The sequence below is a fragment of the Artemia franciscana genome, chromosome 9 (genome assembly GCF_032884065.1).
Source record: "Artemia franciscana chromosome 9, ASM3288406v1, whole genome shotgun sequence".
Classification (NCBI taxonomy): Eukaryota; Metazoa; Arthropoda; class Branchiopoda; order Anostraca; family Artemiidae; genus Artemia; species Artemia franciscana.
In genome coordinates, this window is record NC_088871.1 from 8,334,001 (window position 1) to 8,356,968 (window position 22,968).

At 35.6% G+C, this 22,968-nt stretch overlaps 1 protein-coding gene across 1 annotated transcript in view; it reads right to left on the bottom strand.

Annotated features, from left to right (window-relative positions):
• Positions 1 to 22,968, bottom strand: part of LOC136030953 (beta-hexosaminidase subunit alpha-like) — a 216,706-nt gene that overhangs the window by 161,536 nt on the left and 32,202 nt on the right. Inside the window, exons 3-4 of the mRNA XM_065710094.1 lie at positions 12,938 to 13,065; positions 4,854 to 5,059 (exon numbers count right to left, since the gene is read on the bottom strand). Coding sequence (XP_065566166.1) covers positions 4,854 to 5,059; positions 12,938 to 13,065 — 334 coding nt within the window. The remainder of the gene's footprint in view (positions 1 to 4,853; positions 5,060 to 12,937; positions 13,066 to 22,968) is intronic.

A 22,968-nucleotide genomic window follows, 5' to 3' on the forward strand; every position in this document is an offset into this window, starting at 1 on the left:
TGCTTTTCCTTGCTGTTTACTGGGGCTGTAACTTTCCTATATGGTTCCTATTTTTCCTATTTTTTTTTCTATTTTTCTATATTTTTTTCGGATTTTTCCTATTTTCCTATATTTCGACTAGGATGATTGCAGTGGTTCTCTTTTCATTTCAATCCGGCACCATTTTTGAAGGTTTCCTGTCTATCTTTCGAAATCACATTTATCGTCCCTGAATCGGTTTCAAAGGACAATTTTTTTTTCACTCGACAGTCTTTTCTCAAAAAAGTTTATAAGCTTTTGGTTACTACGAGCCGTGACTTGTTTTAATAGGTCGTAGCTTTCGCTGCAAGCAGGATATCTAAGGAAAAAATCAAAGTCACTGATGCAAAAAAAATCGAGTCGCTGCTAAATTTCGAGACAAAATAAGAAAGAAAAGTCCCTTCTTTTCGAGATTAAATAAATAAACACAAGTTTTTTTTAACTGCAAGCAAGGAGCGACATTAAAACTTAAAACGAACAGAAATGATTTCGCATATGAAAGGGGTTGTCCCCTCCTCAACGCCTCATTCTTTACGCTAAAATTTTTAATTGTTTTAAAAAGTTGAGTTGTGAGAAAGAGTCAAACATTAGCGTAAAGAGCGGGGCGTTGAGGAGGGTACAACCCCTTTCATATACGGAATAATACCTGTTCGTTTTAAGTTTTAATGTCGCTCCTTACTTGCAGAAAAAAAACCTGTTTTTTTATTTATTTTCTGAACGTCTTTGAATTAATACATGTTCGGATTTTGGCTCACCGCACATGAATAATTAAAACGAAATTTGCATGTTCATTTTCTTTTTTTTTTGGCTAAATGACTTTCTAATAGTTTTGATCAGACGATTTTGATGAAAAAAAGGGGTAAAGAGGAGGCCTAGTTGCCCACCAGTTTTTGGCTACTTAAAAATGCAACTAGAACTTTTTATTTTTTTACAAACGTTTTTATTAGTAATAAATATACGTAACTTAGAAATTAACTTAAGTAACGAACTTCTATATTTGTATATTTTTATTATGTATATGAGGGGGTTTGCCCCTTCGTCAATGCCTCGCTCTTTACACTAAAGCTTGAATTTTGTCCCAATTCTTTAAGGATGACCCTTGAATCACAAAGGACGTAGAATAAATAGTTGAAATGACTAAAATACTTAGTGTAAAGAGCAAGGTACTGTGAAGGAGACGAGCCCCCTTAATACGCAATATTTTCTGTTCGTTTTAAGTTTTAATGCTGCTCGTTACTTCCAGTTGAACAAACTTTTTTTTTATTCCTTTTCTCATTGTGTTCTTTTTTAAATAATGCTAGAAAATCCTGAACCCCCTTCATGGAAATTCTCTTCCCTCATGATAAAATCCTCCATGAAAAGATCCTCACACGTAACCCCCATCCCCCGACCCACCTCCACCCGAACGCCAAAACGTCCCCCTGAAAACGTCTGTACACTACCCAATGACCATGGTCAAACATGGTTACACTCTGCAACAATGTACAATATGTGAACAATGGTCAAAGTTTGTGACTTGCAGCCACTCCCCTGGGGACTGTGGGGGATTAAGTTTTCCCCGAAGACATAGTTATCCGGTTTTTAGACTATGTTGAACAAAATGGCTATCTCATAATTTTGATCCGGTGACTTTGGGAAAAAATGAGCGTGGGAGGGGGCCTAGGTACCCTCCATTTTTGGTCACTTAAAAAGGGCACTAGAACTTTTAATTTCCGTTAGAATGAACCTTCTCGCGACATAATACGACTTCTGGGTCGATACGATCAACCCTGAGAAAAAGAAAACAAATACACACGCATCCGTGATCTGTTGGCAAAAAAATACATATTTTTGTAGATAGAAGCTTGAAACTTATACAGTAGAGTTTTCTGATACGCTGAATCTGACGGTGTGATTTTCATTAAGATTCTATGACTTTTAGGGGGTGTTTCCTAAAATAAGGGTGTTTCCTAAAATGCTTTTTAAAATAAGGCAAACTCTCTTAGGCTCGTAAACTTGAGCAGAAAGAACTGGTTGCAACCCTCCCCCGCCCCTCCAATTCGATCTTCATCTCCACGCTTTGATTTTTCGAAGACCTCCCTATTATGTTGTCAAGCAGTAAAATTATGCAGATCACAAGATCACGCATACCTTCAACTATTCTATTAGTAAAATGTGTAAGAGCAGGAATGATCAGCGGGCCATGACATTTCTTGGTAGGATAAGTTCAAAGACTTTTGACTTTCATGCAGAGGATCACGCATACCTTCGATTCACGCATTCACTTTCACGCAATTCACACATTCAATTCACGCATGCCCACTGATCAGGAATGATCAGTGGGGCATGACATTTCTTGGTAGGATAAGTTCAAAAACTTTTGACTTTCATGCAGAGGATAACGCATACCTTCAATTCACGCATTCACTTTCACGCAATTCACACATTCAATTCACGCATGCCCACTGATCAGGAATGATCAATGGGCCATGACATTTCTTGGTAGGATAAGTTCAAAGACTTTTGACTTTCATGCAGAGGATGCCGTTTATCATCAAATATACTCAGTGAACTTCGTGACAGGAAAAGAGATTCCACAAAAATTTTGTAGTCAAGAAGAAGTTAGTGACGTGCCTCCATCAAAGAACCGGAAGGGAAGAGCGTGCGATAGGGCAAGGAAAACCGCTCTCGAAGAAGCGCTTCGGTGTTATACCAACAGCGAGGAGCCTTTACTTCTGACGATCATTTTAGGAAAGATGACTCAAATTCTCTCTGAAACTAGCTGTGATAGTTTAGCCAGCATTTTTCGTGAAGCCAAGGATTTGCTAGTCAGTGAGTATAGCGAACTAGTGGTTGTGTCCGGTTCAAACAGGAAAGAGACACTCGTAAAATTTAGAGATATGGCTGACAGGATATTACGAGAATTTCGCCAAGAGGTGAAAGCAGTTAGTGAAAAAGGAGAAAGGGACCTAGAAAATACTCCGCAAAAAATACCCCCCCTGAGGAAAATATCCCAATGAAAATAGCGCCAATAAATCCCCACCCCCGCCAAAAATACCTCCGTGAAAAATCCTTCTTGAAGATAACTACCTGGAAAAGACCCCCACCCCCAGCGGCAGGTTGGTCTCCAATGACTTTTGACTTATAAAAAAAGTACCTCAAGTACTCTCAATTTCCAATTAGCACCCTCCGAAGTTCCTGCAACCATGCTCGCATTGAGCCATCTGAGGGCCCAATGAGAGCTCGGATGTTTTGGCATTAAAATGCACCCCTTGACGTATCCCCCTCCCTCCCAAACTATATAACAATCAGAGAACTTCATTGTAGAAGTTTAGGTACCATTTTTAAGCTTTGTAATTTGTCCATTGCTTATAGATAGCATTTGCTATTGGGAGTTTTCTGCAGAGGGTGGGGGATTGTCTGGGGGAAATTTAAGTGGGGAGTAAGTTTTTGGGAATAATTCACTTTCAATAAGGATGTATTTTTCGGGAGGAGGGGGAGGGGATATTTTCCACGGGGAGGTATTTTCCGGGGAAGGGGTATTCTCTGGGGTTGAGAGGCATCGTCTAATATCTTCTATCGGCTCTCTGATATTAATATCTGGCCGCGATGCAACATCTACACTTCACGGCGTAGGAAAACAGAAGGGGTTTCAATGTCACTTAAAGATGGGATTTTCAAGGATGCTAGCAAGACCTTCATGACACTAGGGTTCAACCACCAGGAGATCGTCAAAGCTGGGGAGAAAGCTATGCTCCCCATAAACAAAGGGAAAAGTGAAGACCCTGAAGGATATGCGGGTGCGAGAATTTACAATACGGATTGCAAGAGCAAATGCTTTCGTTCAGGCAGAGTGGCTTGTACCTACTTTAGCTGCCGCAAAATACCTCTTTTAGAGGAGGTGGTAAGACGCGTCCAATTTGTTAAAACCGGAAGATTTGGGTTGGCACCTCTCTACGTCACGCAATATTTATCTTCTCATTATTCTTCACCAGCACTGGAAACGGGGTAAAGACGGTGCGGTGCCAGTGCACTAGCGAGTACGATGCGAGTCGCTCAGAAGTAGGTGCGTCGGAAAGGTTTGCCCTCCAGCCTCACCTGCGGGGAGTGTAGAGGGGCCTTAATTACTAAAGTTGCAGCAAGACAGGATGAGGACGATAACGAAGACAAGCAGGAAGAAGTATTAACTTTAGTTTGTACCTAAAAATCAAAACGTTCTTATGATTAATTTACCTAATTTCTAAACGTTCTTTTTTTGACTAATTGATCTGGAGTTTGTGTCTCGATCAAAAAAGTTGTTTTTCAAGATATTTAGCATCATCTCATACTGTAGGCCCTTTACAGATGGAAATAAGATAAATAGTAAAAACAACAATGCTTTTGACCTCATATTTGTGAATACTGTACTTTATTTGATATAAAATGATTCTTTAGCCACATAAATCTTGCAAATAATGATCATCGTACTTTACCCCCCACCCCCCATTCCGTGAAGGTTAAAATTTTTACTGAGGCACGGCAAACTTGATTTCTCACTTCGAACACGGATTTGCCATGCTTGATTTGATAGAAAACTACCACTTAAAGCTCAAAATGCGTCTAAATGGAATTTCTAATTTCCCCCCTTCAAAGGTTGTGCAAGGGGGTTTAGGGAGGATTCACTGTTTTTGATTAGGCTGATTTTTGGAATATTTTGGTGTAAAATATTTTGCTGCAATTCCCCCAAGGTCAAACCGTATTTGTCCTCCGCCATAAGGAATCTTTAATATAATTTTCTGGGCTGTATCTTTTTGGGTGTGAAATTTATGTTCCGGGGATTAACGCCTTTCTTTGTAAGGAAATGGTAAAATAATCACCTCAACTGTGGAAATTTCTCACTCTCAAATGGAAAAGATGGATCGTCCGTAATGTGCCAGTGAAATACATTAAGCTTACTCTGTGCCATCAAGTCAAGGTTCTTCTTTATAATTCGAGGGGATAAGTAATGTCTCGAAGTGTCTAGTAGAAGGCCCCGATGCGAAAACCTTGGAAAATCGTTTACATACGTTCGATTTACCTGAAACTAGAAAAAAATCCGTAAATATAAAGAGACATTTATAATAAGAGACATAAGGAAGAACGTTGTAAGAGTAAGTGCAAAGTGTAAGTGTAAAGTGTAAACAGCTGTAAAGAATTTGCCCATTACTTCCCCAGTACTTGCAAATTCGTTTCTTCTTTCGTATCTTGTTATGAAATGTAAAATTTCTATTCTAAATATTTTGCAGCTTTTAATCATACTACCAAATCCAAATAAAATTACTTCTTCGTTTTTCCTGTTTCTATGGTAATTAACTAAAAAAAAATTTTCCCACAAAAGAAATTTTTCAATAAAAAGATAAGAGATATGTTAAACCAAATACGAATAGTCATAAAGTCCAATAATAATTCAAGCGTAAAACGAACAAAAATCACAATTAATCAATTAATGAAACACAAAACGAAAAAAAAAATACCACAGACAGCAGTACGACTAATAACTGACCCCCTTCCCTTTCCTACACCTTCTAAAGATCAAAAGTGTATTGTGGGCTTTTAGTGTATTTCGAGCTGTGTGTGTTTTTATTTGTCATGACAAACCAAAAAGAAAAAAAAATCACCATAACAACCTGAAGAGCATAACTATTACTGAAAAAAATTATTAATGTAAATTGAGAATTAAATAGAATTTAAATTAGAAGAAGGGAATAGAAAAGAGAAACTAGCGAGAATCTGTCTCTTTTCTTATTTTTGTTTTTCCGTTGCCGAAAACTTGTATCACTTTTCTTCACTTATTTCCTTATTGTAGGGCTTTCTAGACTCTCTGTTAAAGAATAAGACACATTTTGATTTAACATGGAAGGTTTCAAAATTAAAATCGACCAGCATTACTGACAATTTAACAGCTGGTAACTTCGCTAAAAAACAACGAATTAAAAAATATAATAAAAAAAATAAAAAATAATCGAACAAAGCTGAATAATTGTTACAGTGTATTTCCAATGTTATAAGAAAATGCTAAAGTCTCTCAATAAAAAACAATTAGTTAGTATTTTTTCAAGAGTTACCTCAAGTCAAAATCCAGTCTACACGAAGCACGCTTAGATTAACTTGAGAATATCTAGGAAGAATAATTAGGCTTTTATTGAGCGACAGATACACTTAATACACAAAAAAAACTAAAATTAAAAACTAAATAAGCGAAGAAATAAGAAAAAAAAATTCACAATAACAACCTGAAGAGCATAACTACTATTGAAAAGTTATTAATGCAAATTGAGAGTTTAACGTATGTTGATATTCATTCTTAAAAGTTTCGACAATTTGGATTTATTATTTAACAAAAGTTATATAAGAACAAACATTTAAAATGTATTTTGTCTTCAGTAAAGGTCAGATGAAGTTCTGATATTTAGAAGACATAGGGAGGGGAGTTAGCCCCCCTCCTATTTGTGGTGATTTCTGTTCGTTCAACATTCCCTGAAAGTTCCAACTTAATACCTTCAGCCATTCCTAAGGATTTGTGGATATACCCTATTGAAAACCTGCGACTTATTTATTTACTGTAGTTTATGTTCGTTTTGGGGTTTATTTATTTACTGATAGGGATTTATATTCATTTCCCTCTTGAATTACTATTTGATTTTATTTCTGCTCGTCTTTGGTTGAAGTAGCTTTTAAATTTTTCTGAAAAAGCTTGTTTTGTAGAATAATTTATTTTAACTAAATTCGATTCATTCTAAACCGACATACTTTTTCAATTATTTAAATGAATTTTTGCAAAGATTATTCAGTCTTTTAAACAGTTCGTGGCAACGAACATTAAGTAAAGAGTGACCCGGCTCAAAAGTAACCGAAACTCTAAAAAAACAGAATTTTGATACCAATAGATACACAAAAAATCCTTTTTTTATGCTGATTTCAAATATATAAGTTTCATCAAGTTTAGTCATACCCATCGAAAGTTACGAGCTTCAGAATATTTGCTTTATTTTCGGAAAAAGACGGAAATACCCCCTAAAAGTCATAGAATATTAATGAAAATCGCACCGTCAAATTCAATGTATCAGAGAACCCTAATTTAGAAGTACTCCTATCTGCAAAAATGTGGAATTTCGTTTCGTTTTTTGTTGTTTTTTTTTTTGCCAGAAGAAAGATCACGGATGTCTGTCTATTTGTGTGTTTGTTTTTCTTCCCATGGGTTATCATATCGACCCATTGATCCTAGAATACCGTGAGATGGCTCATTCGAACGGAAATCCAATATTTTAGTGCCCTTTAAAAGAAAGAAAAAAATTGGAGGGCAGCCAAGCCCCCTCCCACGCAATTTTTTCCCAAAGTTATCCGATAAAAATTTTGAGATAACCAATTTTTTTTAGCACAGTCCAAAAATCTAATAACTATGCTTTTCAGGATGAATTAATCCCCCACAGTCCCGAGAGAAGGGCTGCAAGTTGGGAACTTTGCCCATTGTTTACATATAGTATTGGTTATTTGGAATTATACAGATGTTTTCAGGTGGATTTTTCAGGTGGGGTGGTCTGGGGAAGAAGGTTACGAGGAAGGATGTTTCCATGGAGGAATTTTTCATGGGGGTAGTTTTTGAACTGAAAGTAAGAAGCAACATTAAAACTTAAAACGAACAGAAAATATTACGAATGTAGGGGGTTGCCTCTTCTCAATAACTCGCTCTTACGCTAAAGTTTTCTTTTAAATTTTAAAAGAAGTTATTATTCTAATTAAACAGCCTTTGTGATCCTGATTCGGGAGCCATTCTTAAATAACTGGAATAAATCAAACTTAGGTTATTATACTGTTATTATTAGTTAAAAAAAAGTAAAATTAATATGCAAATTTCGTTTTAATTATTCATGTACGGTGAGCAGTCTTCAAAACCAGTATTAATTCAAAAATGTTCAGAAACAAAAGAATTTATTTCAACTGCAAGTAAGGAGCTACATTAAAACTTTAAACGAACAGAAATTATTCCTTATATGAAAGAGACTGTCCCCTCCCCAAAGTATCGGTCTTTACGCTTAAGTTTAACTCTTTCTCACAACTCTACTTTTTAAAACAATTAAAACTTCAGCGCAAAGAGCGAGACTTTGAGGAGGGGACAGTCCCTTTCATATAAATAAAAAAAAACAAGTTTTTTTTTAAATGAAAGCAAGGAGCGACATTAAAACATAAAAAGAACAGAAATTACTCCGTATATGAAAGGGGTTTTCCTTCTCAACCCCCCGCTCTTTACGCTAAAGTTTGACTCTTTCTCTTAACTCTACATTTTAAAACAGTAAAATACTTTAGCGTAAAGAGCGGGGGGTTGAGAAGGAAAAGCCCCTTTCATATGCGGAGTAATTTCTGTTCGTTTTAAGTTTTAATGTCGCTCCTTACTTTCATTTAAAAAACTTATTTTTTTTTATTTAATTTCTGAACGTTTTTGAATCAATGCATGTTTTGATTTTGGCTCTCCGCAGAGGAATAATTAAAACGAAATTTGTATATTTTTTTTTCTTGGCTAAATGGCTTTCTCAAAATTTTAATCGAATGATTTTGAGAAAAGAAGAGCGGGTGGAGGAAGCCTAGTTGCCCTCCGATTTTCGGTTAATTAAAAAGGCAACTAGAACTAATTTTTTACGAATCTTTTTATAAGTAAAAGATATACGTAACTTATAAATTAGCTTACGTAAAGAACTTTTGTATTCTCATGTTTTTATTACATATATTAGGGGGTTCGCCCCCTCGTAAGTACCTCGCTCTTTACACTAAAGCTTAAATTTTGTCCCGATTCATTAAGAATTACCCCTGAATCACAAAAGCCGCAGAATAAATAGTTGAAATTACTGAAAATACTTTAGCGTAAACAGCGAGGTATTAGGAGGAGGTGAGCCCCTCATATGGGTAATAATTTCTGTTCGTTTTAAGTTTCAATGCTGCTGCTTACTTCCAGCTGAAAAAAAACTTTTTCATATTTATTTTTTCATTGTTTTTTTTAAGTAATGCTAGTAAATCCTGCGCTCCCTTCATGGAAATTTTCCTCCCCCATGACAAATTCCTCGATGTAAAGTTCCCCCAGCATATCCCCCTCTTCTCAACCCCTGCCTCCAACCAAAAAATCCTCCTGAAAACGCCTGTACACTTCCCAATAACCATTACTATATGTAAGCACTGGTCAAAGTTTTGATCTTGTCACCCCTCCCAAGGGGACTGTGGGGGAGTAAGTCGTCCCCAAAGACATAGTTATCAGGTTTTTCGACTATGCTGAATAAAATGGCTATCTCAGAATTTTGATCCGTTGACTTTGGGAAAATAATTAGCGTGGGAGGGGGCCGAGGTGCCCTCCAATTTTTTTGGTCACTTAAAAAGGGCACTAGAACTTTTCATTTCCGTTAGAATGAGCCCTCTTGCAACATTCTAGGACAACTGGGTCGATACGATCGCCCCTGGGAAAAGGAAAACAAACAAATAAACACGCATCCGTCGTGATCTGCCTTCTGGCAAAAAATGTAAAATTCCACATTTTTGTAGATAGGAGCTTGAAACTTCTACAGTAGGATTCTCTGATACGCTGAATCTGATGGTGTGATTTTCGTTAAGATTCTATGACTTTTAGGGGGGTGTTTCCCCCTATTTTCTAAAATAACACAAATTTTCTCAGGCTCGTAACTTTTGATGGGTAAGACTAAACTTGATGAAACTTATATATTTAAAATCAGCATTAAAATGCGATTCTTTTGATATAGCTATTGGTACCAAAAGGTACCATCTATTGGTACCAAATGGGTACCAACAGTTCGTTACCACGAACTGTTTGATAGAATAATTTCCTTTCGTTTTAAGTTTTAATGTGGCTCATTTCTTTCAGTTAAAAACTTGTTGTTTTTTATTTAATCTCCTTAAGAATCAAGATTTCGGCTAGCTACTTAGGTTTTTGGAAAAAAAATGCGACAAATTTTAAATAATAATCGTACTGTAATTTAAGGTAGATGGGTATGGGGAATTTTAGTAAAAAAAAGTATTGAAAGTGTACACCATTTTTGGGTTTCTATAGGGCTGAAGCGATTTTCACAACCATCACGTTATAATCATGACTATAGATAAATGTTAATCGAGCATCCCCTTTAACAAGTCTGGAAACTTTCAAATTCACTCTGTTAGCTGTTTTTAGGTGTACAGATGGACCCTTTAACAACCTTGGATGCATATAGTGTCTTTGGACATGTTGAATATCCCGTGAAATATTATAGATAAATCCTTTTGATCACTTAGACGCACATAGTGTCTTGTAATCTAGTTCAACATTCCCTGAAAGTTCCAACTTAATACCTTTAGCCATTCCTAATTTTGCAGATATACCCTATTGAAAACCTAGACTGATATAGTTTCAATTAATGTAGTTCAACATAACGTTCAACAAGCCCAGAGACTTTCAACTCAATACCCTTAACCGTTCAAGAGATTTTAAATCTATGACAATTCGACAAGATGGACGCACTTAAACTCTTTTGATTTATTCAATAGTAGCAGTACAAGTAGTACTACTAGCAGAAGTAGTAGTCCTAGTAGTAGTAGTAACAGTCACGACCACAGTCTCAATCGCAACCACAGTAGTAGTAGTGGTAGTCGCGAGTCATCGCAGTCACAAACAATCGCAGTCACCGTCACAAGCAGTTGCAGACGAAGTAGTGGCAGTTGCAAGTAGTTTCAGTCGCATTTACAAGTAGTCACAGTCGCAATCAAAAGTACTCGCAGTCGTCGTCACAAGTTATTGCAGTTACAGTAGCAAGTAGTTGCAGCCAAACACCCTCCTCAACTTTCCCTGAAATTTCCAACTTGAGTGGCTAAGCTGCTTCTGAGTGACTGCAGATGTCATTTGATAACCCGGATTCACTTAAAGTCTTTTTATTCAGTTCCTTATCTCCCTCAACATTCCTTGAAGTTTGAACAAAACACCCGCATCGTGCTCGACATATTCTAAGTACGTCTTCTTAAAAATATTGATATATACAGTGCCTTTTGATTTAGTTGAACAGCCTCTTCACATTTTCTATAAGTTAGGCGCATAGCCATTTCCTGACATATTGCACCTACACCCTTTTGACAACAAAGATGTACATACCGTCTTTTGATTTAGTTCAACATCCCCCTCAATGTTTCCTAAAAATGTCAACTGAAAGCCGTTAGCAGTTTCTGGGATATAACAGATACGCCCTTTTAATCACCTAGATCCATACAGTTTCTTTGTATACCAAACCCATCCAGATTGTCACCGAAACGGCAGTTGTCAGGAATTTGCCTAGTTCTCTTTACAAACTCTCGCAGAGAAGAGAAAGTTTCTTAAATAAAAGGGATTGGATGCACTTTCCATAAATATTTCCATTTATCAAGAAGCTATGGTGTAAAAAAAACTAATTCCCATTATTAGTTCATTAAAATTCAACAAATTAAACATTACCCTATTAAGAGCTTCTCAACTTCAAAACATTAAAAAGTAGAGAAAATCTTATCTATTCATCCGTTCTGAATAACCACTCATCTTCCCTTGAAAGAATCATATTCAGCATGAAAAAAAATCCCCTGGGAGGATTTCAATAAGGTAATATACAAGGAACAGACCACTATAGAAATTTATAACGTATAGAAGCACTCCAAACAAAAAAGGAATCTATAACCAGAGAAAAAACGACTGATGTTAATAGGGTCTAAGGAAGAATGAGGAAACCACTGAAGAGAATAACGAACAATGCTGTTACTAGAAGTTTTAAAAGACAATTTTAAAGGCGTTCAGATTAAAGGAGTAGAATGGAAAAGAATGTCACAAATTAATTTTTTAAGCATTGATCAAATGTTATAAAAATTGAGGGTTTACAGTTTTTGGAGAGTTAAGCACTGTTGGCAAAACAAAGGATTTTCCTGCAGAATTAGGTAAAGATTATTTGTCCCAGAAATTTTCCGTTAATACAGTGCACTTTAAGATTTTTTTTATAAATTAGAAATGGTTAGAAATTAATGGACATGATTCCATATTTTTCTACAATCGTTTGTTTCCAATCAGCTCGGATCTCTTTTATCTAAGACTTCAAGAAGTCAACCTGATCAAATCTACGTTTTTATATGTTTTTTTAGGTTTTAGCCTTAAATTATTTAACTGTATACATTAAAACGATATCCTTTAAAAACAAAAACTATCATAAAAAATATATAAAAATTTCGTAATCGATTTTTTTTTATATATTTACGAATTTGTGTCAGTCAACTAGGTATCTAGAGGAAATTGACTACTTAGAGCCAACAGAAATTTGCTTGGACAATTCACAACAAAACATCGAATATTTAAGAAAAAACATGGCACTCCTAAATGATCAATACCAAGCGGAGAAGACAGTGACATAAACAAGTAGAAAGAAAGGGGAATCCCCTTTAATAATATGACAAGAGATGGAGAAAAAAATTTGCGTAATAACTAGTCATTAATATTCTTGGAAATTATAAAGTTCTGCAAGAGTTTTCTAAAGAAACCTGGCTTTTCAGCCTATAGAAACACTAAATATATCAAAACTTCTTAGGTTCTTTAATATTAGCTTATTAAAGAACTAATTAAGAACTAATAATTAAAGAATAATATTAGCTACTAATTTCGGCTAATAACCATTAATGCAAATACACAATACTATTAAATTAGCATTTAAGCATTTATGTGTCCGGATAATCAACGCATAGAAACCGAAGAGTCTGGAAGAATAGAAAACGGGAACGTCCTAATAGAAACCGGATATACATATTCTGACCTTAAAGATTTTTCATAATTAGTATTAAAGTGTCAAGAACCATGCATAGAGATCTTCATAAAAAAAAATTAACAGACTCTAATTATTTTTGAAATGTTGTTGTAACAGAAAACTTGAAATAGCTGTGATTTACTTACAGCAATACCGTTTGGAGAAGAGTAAATTATCTGGCTAAAAGTCTCAAGACCTCTTAGGATACCCCAGACCGATTGAGACACCAAAAGAGCTTCACCTGGATTATCATCAGTGTCAATCTTCAATTCATCTAAGATAAAATATTCAAATATTCAATAATTACGAGAATATAGAAGTGAGCATCAATACTCAAGTGCAAAGTCAAACTGAGAAGTGAGTAAGTTAGAAAAATGAGCAATAGGAGTGAGTAAAATACTAACTAAAGTGGTGATCTTACTCTCACTTCCACTTTAGGATTCAAAGTTGAATCTAAATTAGAATTGAGAAAAATGACATTTGAAGGTGATTGTAAAGATAGGACAACAGAATAGCACAGTAGAAACACAGATATTATACCTAAAGTAAGCCTACAGTATGGTTTGAGAGTGAGCCCAAGGCATATCAAGCCAAAAGTTTAAAGGACATACCATACATTTTCATAATCTTACAGATGAAGAAAGATTAGGTTTTTAAATGCATCACAGATTCAATTTTTGGGGGGGTTTAAATGAGAATCCTTTAGAAGTCTTTTTAAAAATAATAAAATACGTAAAAAAAACTACTGCAAAATCATCATAATACAGCAACATATTCGCATATGGCAAGATGGATTTATTGCTAAAATTAGTCTTACAATGAGAGCTAAGTTTTTTGTCCATGAAGTATATAAGGCTCTCTAATACTTCCATTATATAAAAACATATACACTACTACTACTACTACTAACAACTCACCGCAGCACCACGCCACCTGAGGCCAACAGAGTTGTGCACGCTCCTCCTCCATCCAAATCTATCCACAGCCACCCTCTTTACACCCTCCCAGGAAGTTCCCATTTTTCTTAATAAAAAGATAAAAAGATGAAAATATAAAAAAGATAAAAAGATAAAAACAAATAAGCAGTATGGCCATAACAGCGCCCAGACGTACATCATTAGCGTAACCAGTTACTATCTCTCTGACACACATAGTTTGGGTCATTGACCTACTTACATGTCCATACTACAAAAGATAATTTATTAGCATAATCCAGCCGGTACCTCATTATCATATAAATGTCTGGACATGATTAACTTAAAGATGTTTTTCGACTATTTAATTATATAAATAGATTTTTTATTTGGATTGAATGAAATGGTATAATCAGCCACTTGGGTTAGTAAACCAAAAAGTTGTTCTGGCCAATGAATCAATTGCTATGGCTTTTTTTAGAGGGAACTTATGGTCATCCATGTCTAGTCGCCAAGAGATCCACAATATACACCCCCCCTCTTTTTTTAGAGTTCGATTTTTTTGTACTGGTGACCACAGTTTTTTGGATTTTTATTTCAAGCGGCTGCCTCTGTGGTACTCTATGGCTGGTCATCGGCACTAAACGGTATATTGTATGTTTTCAATCAGTATTTATTGAACATTGGAATGATGAACACTTGCATCATATTTAAAAAAGTGAAGATGAAAATTCAAAGAAAGCATGTGCACATTATAGAGACGTCGTTGCGTTAAATCCTAAAGAAAATAAATATTTGAACCATGAAACAAGTGCTAATTGTAACAATATTGGAAATGTATGCATATGTTGTAATCAGAGTGAGAGATTATATTTCTGTGGATAACCCAAAAACTTCAACTTTTCTGATGGTGGATATGCAAGAGTAGTATTTCCAGAGAATTTAGTGCTCAATGATAATGCAAGCCTGAAACTAACAGTTGATGATGAAGGTCAACTTCTTTTCAGTGGTTCTGGTAACACGTTACCTGTTGAAAGATCAGGTCACCACATTTCTGGCATTAGTATTCAAATGAAAGGAAAGGGATAAAGAAAGACCTACTGTTGAACTAATGTCATAATGCATATCTTGTCCATGTGCCAGAACTGCAAACTATCTAAAAGCAATGTGGTAATAAACAATGAAATCAAAACCAGAATAAAAAGGGCATTGGCAGACAATATAACAACGGGGTATAAAAATAAATGGATAAAAAACAAAGCAAAAATGAACATTATTACTACCATTGCTCGTATACCAGAAGATACAGTCAGTGAATCGAATTATACCAATGATGAAATGTGTGATGTGATTATAGCTGAAATCGAGTTAAAACTCGTGTATAATCCCGGAATGCAATAAGTGCCATGTCAAAAGAAAACATAATGAAGTATTTTACGGAACGAATTCAAAGCATTTATTTTTATTTTTATGATGATAGCCTACATATCGTCAATTCAATAAAAATATTTATGCATTACTTTGTTATTTTTCCATTATTTTTAGGGTAAGCTAGCAAGTCAAACATTTAGAATGTTTGATAAAAAGTCGAAGATGTGAGAAAAGAAATTTTCAGAGACATAGATACTACTAGTGGGTTCAGAGGGGGTATATTAGAATCTGAGATAGGTTAACAGGGCTTATAACAAAGTCTGAAAGAGATGAATGTGAACGTTTTAGAGTTATAGACATATGAAGCAAAAACTTATCAGAATTCTACCAGCTCACAAGTGGCGCACTAGAGTCTGAAATCTATGAATTGGGCTATTTATCAAAATAGCGCAATCAAAGGAGAGGTAAATCAGATTCTTTTTACAGTCAGAGACATATAAAGTAGGAATTTTTCAAGATTCAGTAAAACACAGACACTACTATCAATTCATAAGTGGTATACTGGAGTCAAGAATCAGGGTGCTTTTTCACGATAAAAAAAATTAGAAGAATAGGAAGATAAATCTGCAAACCAAGATTAGAATATTGGAAGCTACAGTGGTGACAGTGGTCAGATATGGCTCGGAAACATGGGTGCTCCGAAAGGCGGATGAAAATTTACTAGATGTTTTCCAGAGAAATTGCCTACAGATTCTTCTGGGTACCCGGCTGACTGACCGTATTCCAAACACTATGCTATACGAAAAATCTGGTTCAATCCCATTTTCTAGAGCTATTATGAAATAATGGGTGAGATGGCTAGGCCACGTTCTGCGGATGAAGGATGACAGATTGCAAAAACTTGTCCAGTTCGACTAGCCGTCTAGGGCTAACCGGAAAGCAAATCATCATAGTCCGAGGTGGGAGGATATCATAAAAAAAAAGGTTTAAAGGAAATGGAAGCTTCCTTGGAGGGTGTAAAGAGGGAGGCTTTAAATGGATTGGGATGGAGGAAGAGCGTGTGTAGCTGTGTTGGCCTCAAGCGGCTTGGTGCTGCTGTTAGTAGTTAGTAGTAGTAGTAGAATTAATGGTAGCAGCTTTAGCTTTAGTTTTAGCAGTAGTAGCAGTAGAAGTAGTGATAATAGTAGCAATAACAGTAGTACCAAATATGTCAGTAATATCAAATAGTAGGTCAAATATGGCTCGGAAGCATGGGTGCTCCCAAAAGCGGATGAAAATTTACTAAATGTTTTTTTCTGAGAAATCGCCTACGAAATGTTCTGGGTACCCGGCTGGCTGACCGTATTTTAAATAGAAGGCTGTACAAAAAATCTGGTTCAATCCCACTTTCTAGGGCTATAATGAAAGAATGGGTGAGATGGCTAGGCCACGTTCTAAGGATGAAGGATGACAGATTGCCAAACATTGTCCATTTCGACCAGCCGTCTAGGGCTAACTGGAAAGCAAATCATCTTAGTGTGAGGTGGGAGGATATCATAAAAAAAGATTTAAAAGAAACGAAAGCTTCCTTGAAGGGTGTGGAGAGGAAGGCTTTGAATAGATTGGGATGGAGGAACAGCGTATGTAGCTGTGTTGGCCTCAAGCGGCTTGGTGCTGCGGTGAGTAGTTAGTAGTAGTAGCAGAATTAATAGTAGAAGTTTTAGGTTTAGTTTTAGTAGTAGTATCAGTAGAAGTAGTAATAATAGTAGCAGTAATAGTAGTATCAAATATATCGGTAGTATCAAATAGTAGGTCCAATATGGCTCGGAAGCATTGGTGCTCCGAAAAGCAGATGAAAATTTACTAGATGTTTTCCAGAGAAATTACCTACGGATTGTTCTGGGTTCCCGGCTGACTAACCGTATTTCAAACAGTAGGTTGTACGAAAAATGTGGTTCAATCCCATTTTCTAGGGCTATAATGAAAGAAAGGTTGAGATGGCTAGGCCACGTTCTGCGGATGAAGGATGACCGAGTCCCGAAGATCGTCCTTTTCGGCCAACCGCCTAGGGATAAACAGAAAGCAGGTCGTCCTCGTCTGGAGTGGGAGGATGTCTTAAATAAAGATTTTAAGGAAATGGGAACTTCCTGGAAGAGTATAAAGAGGGAGGCTCTGAATTGATTGTGCTGGAGGAGAAGCGTGCGTAACTGTTGGCCCCAGGTGGCTTGGTACTAGAATGAGTTAGTAGTAGTAGTAGTAATAGTAGTAGTAGTAGTAGTAGTAGTAGTAGTAGTAGTAGTAGTAGTAGTAGTAGTAGTAGTAGTAGTAGTAGTAGTAGTAGTAGTAGTAGTAGTAGTAGTAGTAGTAGTAGTAGTAGTAGTAGTAGTAGTAGTAGTAGTAGTAGTAGTAGTAGTAGTAGTAGTAGTAGTAGTAGTAGTAGTCGTAGTATTAGGTGAATTATATTTTTATTAAAGTCTGAGAGAGATCTCAGATGTTTTTCAGAGCTAATGATATATGAAATGAGAATTTATCAAGGTTAGGTCAAACACAGACACTACTGTCAGCTCAAAAGGTGGTATACTAGAGTCTGCATTTAGGTGGATTAGGTTTTTATCAGAGTCTTAAAGAGATAAGTCGGATTGTTTTTAGAGTTAGAGACATATCAACTGGGAATTTACCAAGATCTAGTCATACACAGACACTACTATCAACTCACAAATGGTATATTAGAGTCTGGAAAAGATGAAAAAGGTATTTACCAAAGTCTGAGAGCGATTAATCGGACTCTTTTTAGAGTTAAAAACATATGAAATAGGAATTTATCAAGATTCAGTAAATACAAACGCTACTATCAGCCCATAAATGATACACTAGACTCTGAATTAGGTGAATAAGGTTTTTAACAAAGTCTGAGAGACTTGAATCGGGTTCTTGTTAGAGTTAGAGTCGTTTGAAGTAGGAATTTATCAAATTTAGTCAAACAAAGACACTACTATCTGCTCACAGGGGGTATACTAGAGTCTGAAATAGGTGAATTAGGTTATTATCAAAGTCTCAGAGACATCAATCGGATTCTAGAGATATATGAAGTGCAAATTTTTCGAGATTCGGTCAGACACAGCCACTACTACCACCTAACAAGTGGTATACTAGCGTCTGAAATAGATGAATTAAGTTTTTGCGAAAGTCTGAGAGACATGAATGGGGTTCTTTTTAGATATGGAGACATATGAGCTCACAAGTGGTATACTAGGGTCTAAAATAGATGAATTAGGTTTTTACCAAAGTATGAGAGCGATGAATGGGATTCTTTTTAGAGTTAGAGACATATGAAGTTGAAATTTATCAAGATTCAGTCAGACACAGTCGCTAATACCAGCAAGCAAGTGGTACACTAGAGTCTGAAATAGGTGAATTAGCTTTTTTTACCAAAGTCTGAGAGATGAATCGGATTGTTTTGGGGTTAGAGACACATGAGTGGCAACACAACTGATGACAGCAAAACCAATTTTTTACCTGTATCCGGGCACCTACGGCCAACCTACAATCCCCATCTTTTTTCAAACAACTTTATTAGAGTTAGGTTCATTTAGCGGTGGCATGCCAGTTGCACTACAAAAAGTTTAAGTCCAAAATAATTCTGATTCCAAAACAGGGGGAGGGGCAAAAAGTTGAGAAGGGGTATTGGGGTCCCCTTGGAGGTGGGACATGGATGATCATGAACTTCCCTCTAAAAAGAACTATAGCAATACATTCCATGGGGAACACAACTTAACTATAAGATAACTATAACTTAACATAACTTACTATACCCAAGCGCGTGATTAAACCAGTTTTATTCAATCCAAATAAAAAATGTACTCATAGAATTAAATCGTCAAATCACCTATTTAAGTTAATCATGTGCAGACGCATATATGAAAATGAGATGCCGGCTGGATTATATTAATGAATTATCTCTTGTAGTAAGCTCATTTAAGTAGGTCAATGGCCCAAATTATGTATGTCACAGAGATAGTAACCGGTTATGCTAGTGATGAGCGTCTTGGCCCTGTTAGGGCCATACTACTCAACCCATCGGAAAATTACGGTATTAGTTGATTTCAGTCTATGCATTATCAATCACGAATGAAAAAACTAATCAATAGCATCAGTTAATACCGAGTTTAAGAGCAGTCTGATTTCGGTATTTGTTGAATTTTCATTGTGCATTGACCTTTGGCCACTTAATAAGTTCCATTGGAATTACGGTTCATCTAGGATCTTTCAGGTTTAGTTCCAAAAAAAGATAGAAGTTATTGATGTAGTTCGTGAAGAGAATGTTAAAAAGTCATCCGATGTTTTATTATTTTATGTCAGAAACGTATATTAAATCAAACGTAAATTAGATCAATATATTATATCAAACATGCCCCTGTATGTGCCATGAAAACCTCCATTGAGAAAACAAACCATATTTATCATTTTTGGAATTGCAATCTATCAGTGACCATCCCATTTTTAAAAAAATGTTAAAAAAAGAAAGAAAGAAACGATCAGCTCAATCCGTGACGAGTACATTAAAACAACAGATTCATTTCTAGGAAATCAGATGGATTCCGTCCTCTGAGACGCCTAAAGGAAATTGAACCCTTTCTCTTGCTATGATATTCTTGCGATATTCTACGCTCTTGCAATTAAGTATTAACTGCAAAAGATCACATGAAATAAAAAAACACACGGAGAATTCAGAAAAAAAGTAGGAATTCTAGGGCAAAGATGAGATCGTAGTATCCAGAATCAGAGGGTGTAACTGACACATTTGCAAAGAATTGCAAAAGCAGAAGTGACGGAACTCGCATGATGATTTAATTAATATATTTAACATATCAAATATTTTAGCCTGATATACCGAAAATATTTATTAAAATACTAAATGCTAAATGTATCAAGCTCTCTCCGATACGTTATACTCTGCTAATTATGTGCAGCTTTTGCATATCCTGCGCAAATCTCTATTTTGAAATTAACCACGTCTATAGCGAATTATTACGAATGGCACCATAACTCATCTGAGACCGTCATTTCAATGTTAATTGCAAAAAAAGAACGCATGGTCAACTCAGTTCGTGATGAACATATTAAAACAAAAATTAATTTCTAGGGAATCAACCAAGACACTTCCATCTTCTGAGACGTCTAGAGAAAGTTGACCACTTTCTGTTAGTGCGACACTCTAAATATTAATTGCAAAAAAAAAAGCAAGAACAAATAATACAAAAACGAGGGAATTCAGGACACAAAGATCACGTCTTTGCACCAGAAAACAAAAAGGCAAATCTTACATATATTCCAAAAATTGCAAAGAAAAGAAGAAGTGATTATACTGAATGCGTGATGAGTATATTATGAAAATACCATATTATGTTTTGGTCTAGTATATGAAAACGGTACTTGTGTGTTATTCAGAACACACTCAATAAGTGAATTTAGGTTCGTTTGTGAAACAAACAACGATGAGAAAATCCGATTTCATACCCACAAAGACAGAACTCAATTTAGTTTGCTATGCATAGTGATAGAAGATAGCGTCTGAACATGGATTTTGAAATGAAGGTTTGGGATTTACCAAAGACTGAAAAAGAGGGAATTATATTTTTCCAGGATAAGGGGTTGTTGCCCACAACGAAACAGTGGGTCAAAGGACACAACAAGACTTTATACTCTTCGAGAAGGAACATTTTTGGAAGTGAACAATAGGCCATGTTTGAAAAAAGTCAATTTGCAAGTAAATACGTGGTTTACTTAATTAGGAGGGTGGGGTGCATTATGTCAAATACCTAACTTACCCTAACCTAACCACCTCTACACATAATTAAAATGTACCTACATTGTAGTTTGTTTCACGAAAGAACCTAACTTCACTTATTGAGTGTGTTCTGAATAATGCAGTAGTACGCGAAAAACACCCATTATAATATGCAATATAATTTTTTTTTTTAAATATCAGCGCTTTATATTGTCCTGCTAAGACTGTAGCTTCTGCACATGTCACACAAATATACATTTAGATAATTAACCACTCCAATAGAAAACAAGCATGATCATAATCATTATTCATTTTAGATAGTTGCCTTTCAAGGTTAATTGCAAAAAAAGAATAAAGTTATTAACTCGGTTCGTGATGAGAACATCAAAACAAGGGATTTATTTCTCAAAAATCAGATGGAATAGTTCCATCTTCTAAGACATCAAAAGAAAATTGATCCCACTCATTTATTATACAGTCCAAGTAATTATTACAATAAAAACAGACCAAGGAAAATCCAAATGCGAGGATTCAGGAAATATCATAATTTTAGGACAAAATAGAGCCTAAAATCCAAAGGCGCATCTGAAACATTTTCAAAACATGACTTAAAGCGCTTCTAAGATTCTGAAAATTTTCTAACATATTTTTATCCACATTTTCTGTAACTTAAATTTTTTTTTTTTTTTTGATTCACCGGAAAAGATTTCTTGTCATCATCGATCTTGAAGAGTCAAATTCTTTCTAAGCCCTTCTCCCACTTAAGAGGATATTTTTCGAATAAGATTGGTGAGAAGGATCCATCCACTCTGTGAAATCAAACTGTAGTGGCCTAAAATTTCCCTTTCTTCGTTTTTGTATCCCTTCCAACGTGGAAAGACCTTATATATGGATAAGACAACAGCCATATTGATTTGGTACTACTATTTGGTAGTTCTAGCACTCAATGGGTTCAAATAAAATATTCAGGCTCTTTAAAGAAACGTTCAATATGCTGAAAATCCTTTATTGTGTTATTAGTGACATTTTCACTCATTCAAATTCATATCAAACATTTCTTACAAGCCTACAGCCCTCTAAGTGGCTATTATGGATATTGAACTTGTTCCCCAATTGACTCGTTCAGTTCCAAATCAGGGCCTACATCACATTTTACATAGGTTGAATGGAAGAATTTTAAAGTTAATCATGTTTTCATAGTCTGTTAATGTTCTTATAATTATTTTCAAATTCATTAACACTGGTTGCTACATTCTCTTTCTTACACTTGAATCCCTCCGACATATGCAAACTTCAGGAGAGCTAAGGGGTGGGGAATAATCTCAAACATATATATATATATATATCATCGTGACGGGTTCGAATAATTTGGGGACAGCTAAAAGCATTGCAAAATACGTTAAATAATCTTTGACGCATCCAGAAAAATTTTTTCAAAGGGAAAGGGAGGCGGTAAGTGCTTGAAACATTGTTATATGTATGTAGCCTATTTTTTTCCTATTTTGTATACGTTCATTGTTTGAAGATGAGGCATCGACAAAAATAAAATCCTGAAAATATTTCAAATCACCTGCTAATATTTACTGTTGATACTTCGAAATATTACTGAAATTTAAAGTATAGGACTCTGGCTGGTATAGGAGTATAAAGTATAAGACTCTAGGACACTCTTCCACACTTCAAATATCTCCTCCTCATGTCAAATGAATCTAGTTTTCACAATTCTAAAATTGTCAGCTCTCCAAAAAATGGGGTTTCATTGTTCTGTATACATGTCTTCTTAAAGATTTTTTTTTCTCCCCGTTCAGTGCGCCAGGGTGTCAAAAACTTAAAAAAGTAAAAAAAGTCTTATTACAGCTAGTCAAGTCCCTTTTCAAAACAGGGTTATTTCGAAGGCTTCCTGTCCTAGATTTTCATTTGAAGAAACCAGAAGATTAATTTTTAGGGGCGCCCCTCGGTATTGATTCGAGAGGGTTGAAAATCACCATAATGAGTTTTAAGTTTTAAACGAATTCTGTCTTGTATTTGTCTGGCAGTTCGAATCCTGGAAGTGAGCAGTGACCATGTTCCACATGTGCCCTCTGTGGCAGTTCTTGAGTACATGCAAAAAGCTTTTGAGGACCAG